Here is a 21,772-nt window from a genome sequence, read left to right on the forward strand (position 1 = left end):
ACTAGTGCCTGCTGGTCGGGGTTCAGGGTTCAAACATGCAGCATGTGTTTCATACTCCCACAACAGCCTCATTCCCTTTCCATTGCTCATCACTTTGTTTGGTGCTGAAGGGCAGAGACACAGAAAGTAACACTTGAATTGTTCTGTCAGCTGTCTTTATCAGTATCGTACCGTTCAGCTTGGAGATGAAACAAGTTTTCATGGTCCTGTAGAAACTCCTCTCAAAGAGATGGACTATAAAAAACCTTTCATTTACATCACTGGCCTTTAAATGTGAACAAAATAACCAATTCAGGATGTTCATCTAAAACGTTTAAATAAAGTCATGTTTTAACAGTGACATAACTGTCACTCACAGAAGAAGAGCAAAAATGTGTCCAAAGTATTGCACAGAATAACGATGTCACATGTAAGAGGTGTATCACCAGTACTGTATGACTAACTTTGTATTTGTTCTAGGGATTGCAAGGACTCCTAGTGGGAGGTTAAGGAAAATCTCAGATCCCACGAGTCCAAGTAAGTCAAGTGTTTTATGCCTAATCCATAGTTTTTATTTTACATTTCACTACTAATGTCATGTTTGTGACGGCACATATTTCTGGATATTTCCCTTGATTGTCCCCCGTTTTCATATTTAATGGTGTCGTGTTGCTATTGGCTGTTGCTCAGATTTGATATGCTTGTGCAACATGACCCAGAATCTTTCTGAGCTGTCCAGTATGCAGCCCAAGTTTACACAAAGACATATTATGTAAAAACATGCTTTTACTGTGAGTAGTCTGCTTGAGTCATCTGCACAAAACCCCAGGAATCATGCTGCTAAAAGTGAGTGTCTGTATCCAGCTATTTGTCCCACTAATTGCAGACTTGGGTTAACTATGGACATTTAGCTGCAGTTAAATTGGGAGTCTGTCTCAAACCAAAGTAGCATATGAACTGAAACACATCCAGCTGAACTGCTAAAATAAACACATACAGCTGTGCTTGTATTTCGGGTTGTCTGTACTGTGTGTTTTTAAATAACCCTCTTGGTCTCTGTGAAGTTCAGAGGATCACACTCTAGTGCTGTTTTATTCATGTGTTCTTAAACTAACCAATTAAACCCGAGTCAGGGCCTCATGCAGTTCACTGATACATTATACCTGCTCTACCTGGTGTAGACTGGACCTCCAGGACTGGGGTTACCCATCATGCAGTTCACTGATACATTATACCTGCTCTCCCTGGTGCAGACTGGCCCTCCAGGACTGGGGTTACCCATCATGCAGTTCACTGATACATTATACCTGCTCTACCTGGTGTAGACTGGACCTCCAGGACTGGGGTTACCCATCATGCAGTTCACTGATACATTATACCTGCTCTACCTGGTGTAGACTGGACCTCCAGGACTGGGGTTACCCATCATGCAGTTCACTGATACATTATACCTGCTCTCCCTGGTGCAGACTGGCCCTCCAGGACTGGGGTTACCCATCATGCAGTTCACTGATACATTATACCTGCTCTCCCTGGTGCAGGCTGGCCCTCCAGGATACTTAAAGCCCACATTTTAAACTGTTTTTATTTAAATAGTTTTGTAAAATTATTTGTGCTGAGTGAAACAGCATTGTGGGCAAAGGGTCTGTAGAGGCGTGTTTCTAATCGCCTCACAGAGGAAGCACAGCTGCATCATCAGGAGTTTTCTGAGCAGAGAGGGTTATTTTAGGTTGAGGAGTACAAGTCACGTGACCCTGGTTTCCATTTAAGACACAATGCTGCTTCAGTGTCAGGCAGAAAGGGAAAAAAAAAGGAACTCCATATGATCAGCACATGGCAGTGCAGTCATTGTGCGTGCCTTCAGTATCCCAACAGATTGAAGGAATTAGACTATGAAGGGATAGAAAGAGAGAGCGAGTGCATGTGCGTGTATGTGTGTGTGTGAGAGAGAGAGAGGGAGAGAGGGAGGAAGTGAGAGAGAGAGGAAGTCTCTGAAGAAAGAGGCATCGCTCCATGTGACTGGTTGATTGTGTAATCCAGTTATGGAGGGGGACAGGATTGCAGGTAGGCTCTGGGTATAATTGTTGCTTCTGATTTAGTGTAGAGCTGCTGCTGTTTCAGTGTAGAGCTGCTGCTGTTTCAGTGTAGAACTGCTGCTGTTTCAGTGTAGAGCTGCTGCTGTTTCAGTGTAGAGCTGCTGCTGTTTCAGTGTAGAGCTGCTGCTGTTTCAGTGGGGAGCGGCTGCTGTTTCAGCGGGGAGCGGCTGTTGCTGGTTTGAGTGGGGAGCTGCTGCTGTTTCAGTGTAGAGCTGCTGCTGTTTCAGTGGGGAGCGGCTGCTGTTTCAGCGGGGAGCGGCTGTTGCTGGTTTGAGTGGGGAGCAGCTGCTGTCTCAGTGGGGAGCAGCTGCTGTCTCAGTGGGGAGCTGCTGCTGTTTTAGTGGGCAGGCGAGCTCCTTGTCTGGATTGCATTGGGCTGCATTGTGGAGAAGTTCAAACGCCACACTGTATGCTGGAGCAGGCAGAGCCAGTCTGCCTTTGAATGCCACTAACTGGGATTGTACAGGCTGGGTTAACTGGTGATGTTGAGGGAATTTAGAAGGAGACTAGATGGAGCCATCAGACGTAGGGGACTGTGAGTACACTATGTGTTTCATTCATTTGTTCTATAAATATTTAAAATGCTGTCTGAACATCTGTAGTTATTTTAAATGATTTATTTGTAGCTATAGCCATGCACTTATGGCTGTCTGTGTGTATGTATACTAAAGCTATGTTTTTGTACATATGCTGTGGGTACAAGACTGGTGGTTAGTGTCCTTGTGAATCCCAACACATTGAAATGTATTTCCTACGAATGTGGATGTGTTACAGTACGTGTCATTTTATAGATTTGAACATGTAAAATGTACATTGAGATTCTGACTTTATGTAACAGAAACTGCTTCAGAAAAAGACTTTACTGTTCCTGTTACTGGTATTGACAAAACAGTATGAGCGTTGGCTAAACATGGGAGAAAAAAATCATAAAATTGTACATTAAAGAAATGATGTATACGTGTGAGGGAACAAACACACAGGACTGGGTGAGCAGGCTTTAGGACCCTGGGGAACTCAGCAGCCTGGAGCCATCCCAGCACCAGCGGTTCTACAGAGCCAAGATGGCTGCCAGCCACAGAAACACACATTTCAAGGTGCAGGGCCTCTGCGCTGACACCGTCTCCCAGTACTTGTGCGAATTCTGATTTATGAAGCACATTCCCAGCTGTTGCGTGTGTCTCCAGTGAAGAGTCTGCATTATTGGATACTGAACAGAACTGAAGAAAGAAGAGTGGAGTCACACAATACTGTACAATCTGAGAAGAGCAGAGTCACACAATACTGTACAATCTGAGAAGAGCAGTCACACAATACTGTACAATCTGAGAAGAGCAGATTCACACAATACTGTACAATCTGAGAACAGTCACACAATACTGCACAATCTGAGAAGAGCAGAGTCACACAATACTGTACAATCTGAGAACAGTCACACAATACTGCACAATCTGAGAAGAGCAGAGTCACACAATACTGTACAATCTGAGAGGAGCAGATTCACACAATACTGTACAATCTGAGAAGAGCAGTCACACAATACTGCACAATCTGAGAAGAGCAGATTCACACAATACTGCACAATCTGAGAAGAGCAGAGTCACACAATACTGTACAATCTGAGAAGAGCAGATTCACACAATACTGTACAATCTGAGAAGAGCAGAGTCACACAATACTGTACAATCTGAGAAGAGCAGATTCACACAATACTGTACAATCTGAGAAGAGCAGATTCACACAATACTGTACAATCTGAGAAGAGCAGAGTCACACAATACTGTACAATCTGAGAGGAGCAGATTCACACAATACTGTACAATCTGAGAGGAGCAGATTCACACAATACTGTACAATCTGAGAAGAGCAGTCACACAATACTGTACAATCTGAGAAGAGCAGAGTCACACAATACTGTACAATCTGAGAAGAGCAGTCACACAATACTGTACAATCTGAGAACAGTCACACAATACTGTACAATCTGAGAGCAGTCACACAATACTGCACAATCTGAGAAGAGCAGAGTCACACAATACTGTACAATCTGAGAAGAGCAGAGTCACACAATACTGTACAATCTGAGAGGAGCAGATTCACACAATACTGTACAATCTGAGAAGAGCAGTCACACAATACTGTACAATCTGAGAGCAGTCACACAATACTGCACAATCTGAGAAGAGCAGATTCACACAATACTGCACAATCTGAGAGGAGCAGATTCACACAATACTGTACAATCTGAGAAGAGCAGAGTCACACAATACTGTACAATCTGAGAAGAGCAGATTCACACAATACTGCACAATCTGAGAGGAGCAGATTCACACAATACTGTACAATCTGAGAACAGTCACACAATGCTGTACAATCTGAGAACAGTCACACAATACTGTACAATCTGAGAAGAGCAGTCACACAATACTGCACAATCTGAGAAGAGCAGATTCACACAATACTGCACAATCTGAGAAGAGCAGAGTCACACAATACTGTACAATCTGAGAGCAGTCACACAATACTGTACAATCTGAGAAGAGCAGATTCACACAATACTGCACAATCTGAGAAGAGCAGATTCACACAATACTGCACAATCTGAGAGCAGTCACACAATACTGCACAATCTGAGAGGAGCAGAGTCACACAATACTGTACAATCTGAGAAGAGCAGAGTCACACAATACTGTACAATCTGAGAAGAGCAGAGTCACACAATACTATACAATCTGAGAAGAGCAGAGTCACACAATACTATACAATCTGAGAAGAGCAGTCACACAATACTGCACAATCTGAGAAGAGCAGATTCACACAATACTGTACAATCTGAGAGCAGTCACACAATACTGTACAATCTGAGAAGAGCAGAGTCACACAATACTGCACAATCTGAGAAGAGCAGAGTCACACAATACTGCACAATCTGAGAGGAGCAGTCACACAATGCTGTACAATCTGAGAAGAGCAGAGTCACACAATACTGCACAATCTGAGAGCAGTCACACAATACTGTACAATCTGAGAAGAGCAGAGTCACACAATACTGCACAATCTGAGAAGAGCAGATTCACACAATACTGCACAATCTGAGAGGAGCAGATTCACACAATACTGTACAATCTGAGAGCAGTCACACAATACTGCACAATCTGAGAAGAGCAGAGTCACACAATACTGCACAATCTGAGAAGAGCAGATTCACACAATACTGCACAATCTGAGAGGAGCAGATTCACACAATACTGTACAATCTGAGAGCAGTCACACAATACTGCACAATCTGAGAAGAGCAGAGTCACACAATACTGTACAATCTGAGAGCAGTCACACAATACTGTACAATCTGAGAACAGTCACACAATACTGCACAATCTGAGAGCAGTCACACAATACTGTACAATCTGAGAAGAGCAGAGTCACACAATACTGCACAATCTGAGAAGAGCAGAGTCACACAATACTGTACAATCTGAGAGCAGTCACACAATGCTGTACAATCTGAGAACAGTCACACAATACTGCACAATCTGAGAGCAGTCACACAATACTGTACAATCTGAGAAGAGCAGAGTCACACAATACTGCACAATCTGAGAAGAGCAGATTCACACAATACTGCACAATCTGAGAAGAGCAGATTCACACAATACTGTACAATCTGAGAGCAGTCACACAATACTGTACAATCTGAGAAGAGCAGATTCACACAATACTGTACAATCTGAGAACAGTCACACAATACTGTACAATCTGAGAGCAGTCACACAATACTGTACAATCTGAGAGCAGTCACACAATACTCCACAATCTGAGAAGAGCAGATTCACACAATACTGCACAATCTGAGAGGAGCAGATTCACACAATACTGTACAATCTGAGAACAGTCACACAATGCTGTACAATCTGAGAAGAGCAGATTCACACAATACTGCACAATCTGAGAGCAGTCACACAATACTGTACAATCTGAGAAGAGCAGATTCACACAATACTGCACAATCTGAGAGCAGTCACACAATACTGCACAATCTGAGAGGAGCAGAGTCACACAATACTGCACAATCTGAGAGGAGCAGATTCACACAATACTGTACAATCTGAGAACAGTCACACAATGCTGTACAATCTGAGAAGAGCAGAGTCACACAATACTGCACAATCTGAGAAGAGCAGAGTCACACAATACTGTACAATCTGAGAAGAGCAGAGTCACACAATACTCCACAATCTGAGAAGAGCAGATTCACACAATACTGTACAATCTGAGAAGAGCAGATTCACACAATACTGCACAATCTGAGAAGAGCAGAGTCACACAATGCTGTACAATCTGAGAAGAGCAGAGTCACACAATGCTGCACAATCTGAGAAGAGCAGAGTCACACAATACTGCACAATCTGGATTAGTATAACATCCTTTTTGGACCAATTACAACATCTCTTTGGTGCCTCACCAGGTACGCACGAGGGAGGGACGTTAACAGAATAATGTTAGACTGCTGCTGTTTTGTTTTTTGTCTTCTGAGTTTACGATATATACTGTATTATTTAGATTTTGTTGCCCTTTGAGAGAAAAATTGAAATAATAAAATGCCTCTGTAGTTGAGCTCCATAGTTGCGAGGTGCCATGTACAAGTCAGCTGAGCAGAGTTGATGTAAGTCTTAATGTTCATGCTTGAAGCACTTTTCTAGTGTTCAGGCATCTCTTTAATACTTTGATTGGAAAGGCCTATCTACTTTGAAGACGTGCTCTGAGAGCCCGACTAACTCTGCTCCACATTCAGAAAAGAGCAAAGCAAGCATAGCAGGCCCGTTCTGTGCACTGCACCTGTGGTTATAAGATGCAAATCACCCTTGACTCCCACCTCCACCTCATACCAGCTGCAGTTCACCTCTGTTGGAAATCAGACACAATTAACCAGGTAGCTTGGATTCCCTCTGACCTGACTGCTGCTGTGCAGCACAGAGATTATTATTATTATTATTATTATTATTTATTTCTTAGCAGACGCCCTTATCCAGGGCGACTTACAATTGTTACAAGATATCACATTATACATTATTTCACATATCACATTATTTTACATACAATTACCCATTTATACAGTTATAGAGATGATGTGTTTGAGAGATTGTGCTTTGTAGAGTTGCCTGCAGCGGATGCACAAGTTGTTATCTCAGCAGTCATAATAGACTCATAGAAAAAGGAATTGTGCAGTCCGTTTCTCAAACACTTGTTCTTGTTGTTCCTGGACCACATGTTATTAACATATTGAAAGTTAAAGACAGATGCAAGAAAAATGAGAACTTAATATTGCAGCAATGCTAGAACCATCACACAATAGACAGGCCATCCACTCTCACGCAGGACTGATTAGTGAAACACCATTGTAGCATATAGCTAAAGCACAGCCTGCTTTGTCTGAATGAAACTGATCCACAAGGTGTCACTGTTCACCAACACTGCTGAGAGCGCACTCCGGTGTTTTCTCTATCATTCACGAAGGCTTCCGTGTTCTCCTCACAGTGGTTGTGGATCGGCATTAAGCCCAGATAAAATTTTTAATCCGAAGACTTTAAACACTCTTTCACAAGACATAGTTTTTCTAAAAGATTATTTAAACACATTTAAGCACTGCAGACTAATAGTAAAAGTGTGCTTAAGGCATTTGGATAAGGGCGTCTGCTAAGAAATAAATAATTTGTCTGACGTCTGTTTTCCATAAAAGTATAGGATTTCCTCTATGACTCATTTTGTGCACAAGTCTTTTCCCCAAGTAGATGAAACACCTTCAGAAATAGTTTTTACTATGCAGGAAGCCGGGGCTCTGGGGACTTGGAAGCAACACCTTTGGCAATGAAAACAATGTTTGTTGCCACTATTCTTTTAAAAGGGAATAACAGGTGAATCCCACTCTGTTTCACTGGAGTTACTGGGAAGGGGAAAACACTGTGATGAGGGAAGTGGGGTGTTGTTATTTACTTACAGTTACAGATTTTGTGCTTGATGGTGTAAAGGCAGAATCTATTAAGTCTGTGGTGCTTCAATTAAAAGTATTTAAATCCACTGATGCATGCTGATCTCATTCAGTCTGCAACTCAAACACATATCCGCCAGTTGAGAAATAAAACAACTTCCTTTTGTTAAATACAAGATCAAAGGGAATGATAAGCATGAACAAGGAAATGACCTCAATCACACCACAGATAACATCGATGAATTGCTCTGAACAACTTAAACAATCTTACCAACTAAGTCTGCATCAAGTGTGTATGGCTGACTATTAGTGGAGACTAGATTGTCTATTATACTTCATGTACAATGTGTTAACTGAGCCAAAGTTAAGGATAACAGCAGTGTGGAGTAGTGGTTAGGGCTCTGGACTCTCAACCAGCGGGTTGTGGGTTCAATCCTAGCTGGGGGACACTGCTCCAGTAAAAACACAACTGTATAAATGGATAAGCGTGTGTAAAAATAATGGAATTATATCTAAAAATAATGTGATATCTTGAAACAATTGTAAGTTGCCCTGGATAAAGGTGTCTGCTAAGAAATAAATAATAATAATAACTGCAGTATATATACTGTAAAGTTTGTTTAAAATAAATCCTTTTTTATCACAATACATTTTCAATGCAATTTTCTGCTTTGTTTTATTCTCCTGATGAATTTGCTGCAGCTGTACTAAGACCCAGCCAATGGATTTAACCATGAGCCAATGCTAGCCTGGGCACTGACATGTTTGTTAATGCATGTTCCAGATCCTTGCTTGCTACTATTGTGAGGGTCTTTAAGGTGACTGGACAGAATCAGTGAATCTTAGTTTCTCTAGTAGTGAAAGTCTGGTCGTCTCATGATGAAGTCAGCTGTGAAGCAAAAAGCTTAGTTCATCTTAGTTCAAAAGCAGTTCAGACTCTGACTCTACATGAAGAGAGTTAAGGGGGTGTATCAGGTCCCCTTAAAAAAGCAAACAAATCAGATCTTCAGTTTAAAACTAAAGCCTTTTAAGAGCTGTCCTTATTTTTGTTTCGACACGCACACATACTTCCTGCATAAAGCTGTACATTCGTGCACAGCTTCCTCTGACAGATAGCTCATTCCACCAGTGTACTGCAGTGGCCAGTTCTTTATAAACGTAAGTGTGTGTGAGTGTGTGTGCGTGTGTGTGGGAGGCAGGAGGGATGGAGTACTTGCTGGGTCAGTTCCTCCCTTCTAAGAGGGGAGGGAGGGAGGGAGGGAGGGAGGCGGAAGGGGGGGTGCCTTCTTTCACTGCAGATGTGAGGCTGCAACGTAGAACAAGAGGAAGAGGAAAGAAAAAAGTGTTGGACCTTTAAGAGAGTTTGTGGGCTTGGACCTGTGAGCGTCTGCGTGTGTGGGGGGTGTTTTTTTGTGTTTTTTCCTAATTTGGGATTTGTTTAAATCCAGTGTGCTCCTGTGAAGTGTTCCTTGATTGGAAGAGGATTTCTTTCCATGTATTCAGATCTCATTATTTATTTATATCTATCTATATCTATCTATATATATAAAAGATGTCTGATTCCACTGTTAATACACACTTGGAAGGAATTATATCAGACTTTGAAGGTTTGTCATTTCTTTTTCTATTTTAACCGTGGATTGGATGAAGGGCTGAAATGTTTTGGTGGTTGTGTATGTGAGTGTCCAGATGATTGGAGTTTGTTATTTTTTTCTTATTAATGTAATTGCAAGCTTTCTCCATGTGTTTAAATGTGTTTCTTTCAGCTGGCATGTACGTCTGTTTGCACTGTATGAAGCAGTGATGGTGCTGCCCTCATGGATTGTGAACTTTTTTATAAAGAACTGTAACTGCGCCCACATTCCCCAGATTGGAATGTAATATAGAAAAGCATTATTTAAAAAGTGTGTCAGAGTGTGCTGAGTTTTCAGTCACTTTTGAATTGTGTTGAATGCTATGTAGTGGGATGAATTATAGTGCTAAGCCCAAGGCAGGATATGCCCCAGTGCAATCTGTAACATGAGAATTTAACGAGATCAACACAGTTGGAGCTTACTGGATAACTAGCTTGCTTCTCCACTGCTTCCTATTTTTGGATCCTTCGTTGTGTTTTGGCTGTGTTGTCTTTTACATCTCAGTGCTGTTTTTTGTCTATCATCTTTAAGATCTTCTATTCACAATAATCATATCAACAAACTACAGTGATTTTTATATTGAAATGCTGACCCTCACACAGCAGTATCACAGTAACTATTGTATTATTATTATTATTATTATTATTATTATTATTATTATTATTATTATTATTATTACTATTATTATTGTTCTATTGAAATGCTGACCCTCACACAGAAACACTGCAGCACTCGGATGGGAGGAGAGTTGGGGTTGGAAAAGGAATTTCCATGGGAAGCACACATTCCGCGGTGCACAATGTCTGGGTCGACGCGCCTTTTCAATGCTTTATGTTTCCTGATACATTTCTGTAAATGGAGATGACTCTTATATTGGCTCAATAGATATGATACTGCCCACTGATTTGATGAGGCAGTTAGATTTCTGAAAGGGAGGGGGAGTCACCTTGTGTCTTCTTAGATAAAACTACCATTGCTTTGAATTTCCTTGGATTTCTAATGATAGTCTAACTGACTGAAATAATGCCAGCATTTAATACGGGTCATTTACTGATTCTTAAAGGGTAAGAATTGTCTGCTGTTTTTTATGGAGCCCTTCGTGATATAAATGTTTCTCACATTCAGTGCATCAGTGTTTTTATCCTGTGTATCTTATGAAGAAGCACTGATTGCCAGTTCCTACATGCCATGCATCCAATATGGAGCACATTTATATCGCTCAGCTGACCTTAAAAAACTATTGGACTCAAAGTGTAAAAAAAAAACACAAATATTTTACCAGGTGTTTTTTCCCAGATTTAACTTAAATCATGTCATGGTTCCTAGATTTAACCTTTTTTTTTTTTTTTTTTAGGTTTTGCTTAATACTTAAGCAACAAAACCTTATGTTAACAAAACCACACTTAAAAGGTTTGAAATGTGTACTTTCAGATATATAATTTATAAATATTGAAAATGCGTATCACCAATTCAACATTTAAAGTCACTATGACAATTAAATCTGGAAAAAAATGCTTCTGCCCTGTCTAAAGGGGAACATGTTCGTTCCTCTTCTCTATAAATTCGATTATGTTTTTTTTTGTAAAAAGAGACCCAAGCTTTTAAACTCTTCACGCTGTCCCTATGAATTTACTCATGTTTCCAATCATAGCATAACATTAAGTGCAGTAATGCTATTTCTCTGGTGCAGTAATGCTGCTTCTCTGGTGCAGTAATGCTGCTTCTCTGGTGCAGTAATGCTGCTTCTCTGGTGCAGTAATGCTGCTTCTCTGGTGCAGTAATCTCTGGTGTTCTCAGTGATACAGACTTCCCCACATTCAGGTTAGTGTGAATTTGTGTGAATTTGAGAATTTGCTATTGTTTTGTGTGTTTCTTCTAAACTGAAATAATTACTTGACTTTCTGCTTTTTTTTAGATTGAATTATCAAGGCAAAGTCCTCTTTGCAGTCTGTAGTTTAAGCATGAAGTATAAAGTAAATGTCGAATGCAAATACTGAACGAACATATGGTGTTAGTCCTCAATATCCCTGCTTTTAACAGGGAGTGTGCACAGATCACCACAATGCAGACACACACACACACCCTCACACACACACACGCACTCTCACACACACGCACCCCCACACCCACACCCTCACACACTCACACACATGCACACGCACACACACACACCCTCACACACACACTCTCACACACTCACACACTCACACTCACACACACACACACACACACACACACACACACACACACCCTCACACACACACACACACACACCCTCACCCCCCCCCACACACACACACACCCTCACACACACCCTCACACCCCCCCCCACACACACACACACACCCTCACACACACACACACACACACCCTCACACACACACACACACACACCCTCACACACACGCACACACACACACACCCTCACACACATCCTCACACACACACACATCCTCACACACATCCTCACACACACACACACCCACACACACGCACACACCCCCACACACTCACACACACACCCTCACACACACACACACACACTCTCACACACACCCTCACACACACACACACTCACACAAACGCACGCACACAAACGCACGCACACACACACACTTCTCCCCAGAGAACACAGAGGATGATAAGGAGCTGCTGTGTACAGCACTCATTTCCTTTCACTGCAGTTGAGATTGCTATCAGATTAAGAAGTGATGAAAGGGATTTCAATCTACAGCTATGGCCAAAGGTTTTGTAGCACCCTGTAGCATTAACAAAGTTTGCTTCATGAAGTCAAATGAAACCTGCTGAAAAATGTTACGTTAACATATTGAATTACACACCGCTTTGTAGTTTTGAAATATGTGACATTTTGAAATCTAACATGAATTACTGTACTATTATTGTGTCTTCCGGTAGTCTTTTGCAATGTCATTGTGTAGTGTCCTTTGATTACATGATATTAAATAAAATATCTAAATTATGTTAATTTAGTTTTTTAGTTATATCTCAATCCTAAAATTCTAGGTGATGCAAAGCTTTTCACCTTTACCACAAGAAACACAAGCCTGCATTACATATGTCCACTTCTTCAGCAGGGCACTGGGTGAGGGTTCACTTTTGAAAGTATTCAAATCTCTCCTTTTATTGGAAGAGACATGATCCTTCCAAAACAATGACCTGCTAGTGTGCACTTGATAGGATTTGAGATTGTGCAATGTTAAAGGATTGCTGAGATAAAGTTTGCCGTTGTCTATGCTGAAGGTCTGAAGGACCCTGGCAGATGTGCTGAAAGGTGTAGGATTTGAAATTCCTGTCCCAGTTGTTTGGGAGAGGAATGGCTGGGTTTCTGTTAAGGTACTGGAATAAGTTCACTTAGATTTTTACACTTTACACTACCCTTTATAAACATGTCTGTGTGCTTCAATGAAATGATGTATAACATGATTAATAGAATATGGTACATACAGCATATGTTATGTGAAGTACTGTGGTATGATTTAAATTGATTGAATATGCTGATATTAATATATTTAGATGAAATGCCCCCTGGCACAGTACAAACCCTTAGTGTTGGTACACAGAAAGGGCATGTGACTGCTCTTGTATGAAAGCAATAGAAACCTTTCATAACCCTGAGGGCTTGTGCAGACCCAAAGGGATGGGCTGGATTAGTTGCAGTTGTATTGGATAAACTAAAACCCTGGCTGCAGTGTTTATGGCCCTGACAGAAATCAGCTCAGTATCATGAGGGTATGATGTAGGCTGATTCCCATCCAAGTGCAGCTCCAGCACTCAAAACATGAATCCGCTTTGCACTTTTCTAGTCCTGCCAGTGAATCCAGTCAAAGAAACCAGCACAAAGTAAGTGTTGCCTATTATTCACTTGTTTCTTTTGCTACTAGAGGCAGGATCCCTTTGGTGGGGGTTCAACTCATTTATTACAACAGCGAGATCGATCCATGGCACGGAAATATGTTTTCTGTTAAATAAAACCACCCTTCTGAATGTGGGATGATAACTTCATTTCAAACAGACCTCTCGTAGAAGTCCTTCAAGGGAACTGAGCGACGGGATGCAGATTACAGAATCATGATCACCCTTGGGAAGGGTCACTTGATCAATGTGTGGCACAGACTTCCCAGCTTAAAATGGTCTAGAGCCACACCTTTCTTGGGCTTTTCTTTGTAATCATTGGGAGTGATGGTGAATAATATATTTTTCTAAAACCATTTTGTGTGTGTTTTTATTTCAGCTTTAAAAAGATCTTTTGAAGTAGAGGAGGTTGACACCCCAACGCATCCCTCCCTCCCTTCCAGAAGAACAGCAAACCCTCTCCTGAGGTCTGCAGTGTCCAGCTCCGCACAGAGATTCCAGGACTTGGGAACCAAACACTCCTCGGAGCTCTCAACACAGAGATCCCCCAAGACGAGCCTGAGGAGAGTGGAGCTGACAGGCTCCCGGCTCCCTGAAGCAGCCTCCCGGCGCACTGAGATCTCCATTGACATCTCCTCCAAGCAAGTGGAGAACACCAGCCCAGGGGTATCGAGATTCGGACTTAGGAGGCCAGAGGCCCCGGGTCACAAGCCCCCGGAGTTGATCCAGAAACGGGCAGAGATATCCGTCGGCAAGCCCCAGGAACCCCCCCTGAGACGCACAGAGCCTCCCTTCTCCAGGATCCCCGACCCGCATCCCAGGAAGACAGAGTTTACAACAGCCACACAAGCTGAGGTGCCTTCAAAACGTGTTGAGGTTCAGGTCACAAAACCTGAAGAGCTCCCTGCTCCAGCAAGGTCAGCGCCAAACAACCTCCCTGCTGCCATCAGTGTGCAGCAGAGCCAGCCACAGCCTGCAGATAAAGAGGTCTTAATCAAGAGTCGAGACGGTACGTACTGGCTTTTCTACTGCTTCTCCATCGTTTCAATTCAATACTGTTTTAATTTGATTGTGTGCAGAATATTAGCATCCAGTTCATGGGTAGTGGGGATCATTTCTACAAGCGGTGCAGTAATGCTGCTTCTCTGGTGCAGTAATGCTGCTTCTCTGGTGCAGTAATGCTGCTTCTCTGGTGCAGTAATGCTGCTTCTCTGGTGCAGTAATCTCTGGTGATCATTTCTACAAGCGGCAAGTGCATTCTGGTTCAAAGATGAATCCATGTTTTAGCAACAGAAGCTGTCAGTATGTTTTTGTATTCGCCAGTATCTTGTTAGGTGGGTCTTTTACTATGTATGCATTGATTTGTTTTTGTGAGGTATTTGCTACCTTTTTTAAACCACCAATGTCTTTGAGCACTGGCAGCAGACAACTAGACTGGCCCTTAGAGTATTCTGCTCTGAAATGTTTGGTTGAATTGTCATGATAATGAAGACAGTTAGAATTTATCCTCTGAAGTTTGCAGACACTTGGTCTGCTGCTTCTTTAGCAAGGGCTTCATCAACAACAGCATTGCTATGAATTATCAACATGCAGTAAGGAATAGGCTGCTTGCCTTTTGCACGCAACCCACAATAGCTGAAGGGTTAGGTAATGCTGTCCAGGCCGCTCTGAAGAAAGGCTGGAGTAATATGCACTGAAACACTCGCTGTAGAAAGAAATGACTCTGTGGCAGTCTTCTTATTTGATGTCACAGGACCAAGCTCCCTGATCACAATCATTTGCAGTAATCTGAAATCCAGGAGTTTTGGAGGCTGTCTGCTACGTGTTTAAATCAGATGTAACCTTCAATGGCTGTTTTGGCTCTGCAGTAGGAAGAATTATTATTATTTATTTCTTAGCAGACGCCCTTATCCAGGGCGACTTACAATCGTAAGCAAATAATGCTTCCTGTATCCCCAGTTTGATTAAAACTCAAGCAGGGTCACAGTGTAACACTTTGTCTGAAGGACAGTCCTGCTGGGTTTGTTGCTGAACTCTGACCCAGTTCCTCCAGAACCAGATGTTAATGGTGGTTTCCCTTTCATCCCTCCACTGATCAAACCCCTCTCCAGAGCAGCCCTAGTTCAGCCCTGGTTAGTGCTTTGTTGTAATAGAAAGTAATGCTATTGTATTAAAAGCTACAGCTGGACGATAGTCATTTATAAATGTATTAATAAACAATGGAGTGTAAGATCAAGCTGTGATGCTGAGCACTGACCAGCTGTTCCATCATTTTCTGGAAACTTCATTAAACAACAAGCCAGTCCTGGTTTTAGTCCTTTGGCTCACAATTGCAGAAAGTATTAATATGTCAACTCCTTGGCAAGCTGAAGTCCCTTCTGATGGTCTGAAGAGAACTTTTCTTCCATTTAAAGAGAGCATAAACAACTTCCCTCCAGCGTTATAATCTCTGCATATCTGTATCTGTGGGTTCATTTCCTTCAAAAGCTGTAGTATTGCTGTCAAGCTTAAACCCCAAGAAACAGAACTACATCTACCACAGTTTATCTGGGAATTACATACTGGAAATATACAGTAAACTGCTATAAAGACTGGCATTTCTATAGATGCACAATAGGTCAGATCTTCCAGAGTTAAAAAAAAAGGTATGAGACAGAGGAGAAAAATGTGGTCCTTAGGGAAACGTTTGAAAAATGTTTAAAACAGCATCGGACACATTTGGGTTAGATTACTGATTGTGAATTTCACTGATCACAGCTTGAGAGGGAAAGAAAGAAGAGAGCCAAATGGATTTGTTTAAACTTCAAAAATTAATACAGTAGAGAGCCAAGCATGAGCTAATGTGGCAACATTGTAAAGAAAACAAGCATAAGAAAGTGTGAGGTTGCAACGGCTTGCACCTTGTCATCCCTAACCCTGCCCCAATCCCTTACCTCCCCTAACCCTGCCCCAATCCCTAACCTCCCCTAACCCTGCCCCAATCCCTAACCTCCCCTAACCCTGCCCCAATCCCTAACCTCCCCTAACCCTGTCCCAATTATTAACCCTGTCCCAATCTTTCTAGTTTATCAACTTGCAGTTTGGATATTTGTATGATGGGGATGATGCTGATGCAATTCTAACAGGAAATGGCCTCACACACACACACACACACACACACACTTTGCTTCCTTCCCCTCTGTGTCTGTGGATCTCTCACAGTTTTGACCCTTTGCTCTGATGACAAGTGGAAGTGATTACACCGTTTCCTGCTCTCATATACAGCAGTGCTGTTGCAAAGAGGTTGCTGTTTTTTTCTTTCCATGGAAACACTTGTAATATTTTGTTTTCTTTTTAAACTTGTGATGGTGTTGGTGCATATTAAAAGGTGACAGATGACTGAACTCCAGATTGAAGAATGTGTGTCTTCATTGAGAAGACTGGGCATGGCCATGCCAGTACAAAAGCTACCCAGAGACTGCCTCCTAACCTTACAACACAGCACAGAGACCATGAACCACACTGACAGAGTTCACAAGGGACTAGACTAAGACTACCAGGCCTCGTTTCACATTCAGTACAAGGGCTGTTCAAAAAGTATAGCAGAAGACAAGCACTCTGATTGCATGCAGGACAACAGCCTTTGGTCCCTATACCACTCCTGTCAATGTACCAAGCTGCATGAGGCTGAATTCCACACATGTAAGGTAACTAGAATGGCATACATGGTGAATAAGGATGCTTTCAAGAGTGGTAGCATAGGGACCAGCCACATGCCATTAGTTTAGTACCAGCCTGACTGGATACCCAGAGTGTTTTGAGTATCTCATTGTCAAGCTGTGGAAGAATTAGATCATGAGGTCAGACTGAGCCGGCCTGCTTTCCCAGGGGCAGAATGGTCATTAGTCATCAAGAAGGGCATGAATGTGACGAGTATCATTACTGACTCCGCTGGGAAACGATTTAACAGTGATTGGCACCCAGCTGGGAAAATATCTTCTCAGAATGATTTATTTGTGTCAGTTCTGTGCCTTTAGCACAGGAGGTGATCACTGATTTTAGAGTCGGAATAAAAGGTCACCAACACCAGACAGTCTAACCAAAGCTCAAACTGATGCATGAAACAATGTATCACATTTTACTGTAGTAAATGAAATGTGGCTGACCTAATAGTTTAACAGTGCAATTGTTCTACAGGGCATTGAACAGACCAGAAACTATGAGCAGACTTTTATAGTGGTCATAGATAATGAAATATTTCACCTACAATACACTTTAATTTTCAGAAATATTAGGTACCGTCACCAAAGTAAGAAAAAAATAAGCTGTGTTTTACAGGTAGTGCTGCTTTAAGTAGTATAGCTAATGTTACTTCACCTGGAGAGTGATGTTGTTCTTCAGCACCTTGTTTCCTGGAGTTTCCCCTGATGGCTTGTATGGTTTGTAGCCAGAGACATGCTGAGCTGAAACAGTAACGATTACTTGAATGTAAGGCATGCAAACAGATAGATTTCCAAAACATGGCGGGGTACCAGATAGGACTTTTAAAAATGAAAACACATATTTGTCTGTGAAAACTGCGCATGTGAGCTCTTCATAGCTTATGGAAAGGATTTAGGGAACCATTGAATTTGCTAAAATACCTTTAGGTTACACTGTGAGTCAATGGGCTTAATTGGGATTTCCTCCATGATCTGCCACAGCCCAGTTCTTGGCTCTAGCGCATCCACAAGATAGGTGTGCAAGATAATATCAAATGTATATAATATGTACTCATGCAAGTGTGTGTGAGGGTTGGTTTAAATGAAACATTGTGACAGAGACAGAATGATTCTTGGTGATAAATCTCTCTCCCGACCTGTGAGGGTGCTGTGTAAAGGGAACAGAGTGCCCTGGAAGTCGGCCATCTAGAAAGGAGGCTGAGCTACGGTACACTAAATCATCGACCCGGAAGGGAAACGATGTGGCAGCCGCAGATTGGAGGAGTGGTTGCAAGCATTAACCAAGGGGTCATGATTGACAGTATATAAGGAGACGTAGCGAGGTGATCTGTTCCTTTGTTATGGTTAACGCTAAACCGGAAAGAGACCCGTATTGTAATCGTGAGAGTTTGTTTGTTGTTATTAGATGGCTAACATGATCCGGAGCTGTTGCTAAAGGCCAGCACCAAACCCAGACAACAATGCACTTGTGTCACGATTAACTGTATTCGCACCACAAGCACTATAGCACTCACTGTGGACTTGTGATCGTGATTGTGTTACGTGTGGGTGTTTAAATATCATGGATTACAACAGAGCAATACGCAAACCATTGTGTATTGTCTGTTATCATTATTGTTTACTGTTTTGTCATCAGACTTTGGACTATAAAAATAAACCTCCATTTCACCAGTACTTTGTTGTCTGTCATTGTCTTGAGCGCTGCATCTCCCCTACACCTGCGCACTGCCACCACTTTGCCACAGACATACATTACAGTATACTGTGAATGATATGCAATATTACATGCACAGTATACTGTTGTTTGTTTTCACAGACCCTGATTAATCTTGTACTGCCTATTGTTACCTTGGGTAAAATGGTTAAAGATTAATGCAGATCGGGGTCTGTGAAACCAGCCTAATCTGTAATAATATCTGATTCCATGAGCCACATGACTGGTCCATCTGGGAGCCTGAAAGTTGGTGAAGCCACGTCTAGTCAAGAATGGGCTGCTAGTCTCAGCTGGAACTCATTTGTCCGATGCTAGTAATCACAGTGTTTAATTGTATGCCCCCATTGGTCTCAACCTATTACTCAGCAGCATTCCAAGCAGTATAATTACACACATGTCCTGGAAACTCTGTTTGTGACTTCCCTGAACCAGCTGCTTAACCTTCATGTGAACACCAGAGATCTCAGATGAAGGGATCAGCAGTATAAATACAGATCTCAGATGAAGGGATCAGCAGTATAGATAGAGATCTCAGATGAAGGGATCAGCAGTAGTGAGAGATCTCAGATGAAGGGATCAGCAGTAGTGAGAGATCTCAGATGAAGGGATCAGCAGTATAGATAGAGATCTAAGATGAAGGGATCAGCAGTATAGATAGAGATCTCAGATGAAGGGATCAGCAGTATAGATAGAGATCTCAGATGAAGGGATCAGCAGTATAGATAGAGATCTCAGATGAAGGGATCAGCAGTAGTGAGAGATCTCAGATGAAGGGATCAGCAGTAGTGAGAGATCTCAGATGAAGGGATCAGCAGTATAGATAGAGATCTAAGATGAAGGGATCAGCAGTATAGATAGAGATCTCAGATGAAGGGATCAGCAGTATAGATAGAGATCTCAGATGAAGGGATCAGCAGTATAGAACACAGTCTTTCCAGAGGTAAGCAATTGTGGAGCCAAGAGCTTTACAAGCACAGGCTATCAGTCACATGAGAGGGATTTATAGAGAGAGTGTCTGGAAAAGCATAGCTAGGCTATAGTCCCTATTGGTACAGAAGTTCATGTACTTATAGATGTTCCTGGAACCTAGATACTTATGCAGCGTTTGCCTCTGGATGAAGTTACAATGCGTGCTAATATTGAGTTTTAAATATAATTCTTCTGCAATACACGTGCCACACTTTCTGTATCAGTCACAACTCATGCTGTACCAGGACCTTGTCTTGAACCCCAGTGCTTTCTCTTTGAACCGCAGTGCTTTCTCTTTGACATGAACCCCAGTGCTTTCTCTTTGACTGAACCCCAGTGCTTTCTCTTTGACTTGAACCCCAGTGCTTTCTCTTTCACTTGAACCCCAGTGCTTTCTCTTTGACTTGAACCCCAGTGCTTTCTCTTTGACTTGAACCCCAGTGCTTTCTCTTTGACTTGAACCCCAGTGCTTTCTCTTTGACTTGAACCCCAGTGCGTTCTCTTTGACTGAACTCCAGTGCTTTCTCTTTGACTTGACTTGAACTCCAGTGCTTTCTCTTTGACTGAGCCCCAGTGCTTTCTCTTTGACTTGACTTGAACTCCAGTGATTTCTCTTTGACTGAACTCCAGTGCTTTCTCTTTGACTGAACTCCAGTGCTTTCTCTTTGACTGAACCCCAGTGCTTTCTCTTTGACTTGAACCCCAGTGATTTCTCTTTCACTGAACCCCAGTGCTTTCTCTTTGAACCCCAGTGCTTTCTCTTTGACTGAACTCCAGTGCTTTCTCTTTGAACCCCAGTGCTTTCTCTTTGACTGAACTCCAGTGCTTTCTCTTTGACACACCAGCCAGGTTCTTTTGTAGGTTTGTCAAAATGGGTTTTTCAAATAGGCCTTGAAATTGATAGCATCGTATCAGCAGCATTTTGAAACACAAATGCAAAAATCTACTTTTGCTTTGGATTTCATCATGAAAATCCCATCTGTGCTGTAAAGTGATGACTTTTCACCAATTCCCTTCTAGTTTAAATTTAGACTGTGCACAGGAAAAAAACTAAATACATGGTCCTGTGCCACCCTATGGGTTCAGAGGAAGTCCCTTAGCATCTCTGTAACAATGTGAAGAGGCTATTATTAGCAATCCCACAGGGATTCCACAGGGAGGGGATTACTCTTGCAGTGTGACAGGGAGGGGATTACTCTTGCAGTGTCACAGGGAGGGGATTACTCTTGCAGTGTGACAGGGAGGGGATTACTCTTGTAGTGTGACAGGGAGAGGATTACTCTTGCAGTGTGACAGGGAGAGGATTACTCTTGCAGTGTGACAGGGAGGGGATTACTCTTGCAGTGTGACAGGGAGAGGATTACTCTTGCAGTGTGACAGGGAGGGGATTACTCTTGTAGTGTGACAGGGAGAGGATTACTCTTGCAGTGTGACAGGGAGAGGATTACTCTTGCAGTGTGATAGGGAGGGGATTACTCTTGTAGTGTGACAGGGAGAGGATTACTCTTGCAGTGTGACAGGGAGGGGATTACTCCCTCAGTGTGACAGGGAGGGGATTACTCCCTCAGTGTGACAGGGAGGGGATTACTCCCTCAGTGTGACAGGGAGGGGATTACTCCCTCAGTGTGACAGGGAGGGGATTACTCCCTCAGTGTGACAGGGAGGGGATTACTCTTGCAGTGTGACAGGGAGAGGATTACTCTTGCAGTGTGACAGGGAGAGGATTACTCCCTCAGTGTGACAGGGAGGGGATTACTCCCTCAGTGTGACAGGGAGGGGATTACTTTTGCAGTGTGACAGGGAGAGGATTACTCTTGCAGTGT

General features: G+C 42.4%; 1 protein-coding gene across 4 annotated transcripts in view; it reads left to right on the forward strand.

The window, feature by feature from the left end:
* LOC117424542 (septin-9-like) overlaps nt 1-21,772 on the forward strand; it is a 47,211-nt gene that overhangs the window by 3,395 nt on the left and 22,044 nt on the right. The window contains exons 2-3 of one of the 4 annotated variants that reach the window (XM_058992210.1): nt 460-516; nt 13,945-14,574. In XM_058992210.1, coding sequence (XP_058848193.1) covers nt 460-516; nt 13,945-14,574 — 687 coding nt within the window. Of the gene's footprint in view, nt 1-459; nt 517-1,879; nt 2,044-9,392; nt 9,666-13,944; nt 14,575-21,772 lie in introns of those variants that run through there. The other 3 variants (XM_058992212.1, XM_058992211.1, XM_058992213.1) reach the window with 3 other exon arrangements.

Source organism: Acipenser ruthenus, chromosome 19, assembly GCF_902713425.1.
Source record: "Acipenser ruthenus chromosome 19, fAciRut3.2 maternal haplotype, whole genome shotgun sequence".
In the NCBI taxonomy this organism is placed as follows: domain Eukaryota; kingdom Metazoa; phylum Chordata; class Actinopteri; order Acipenseriformes; family Acipenseridae; genus Acipenser; species Acipenser ruthenus.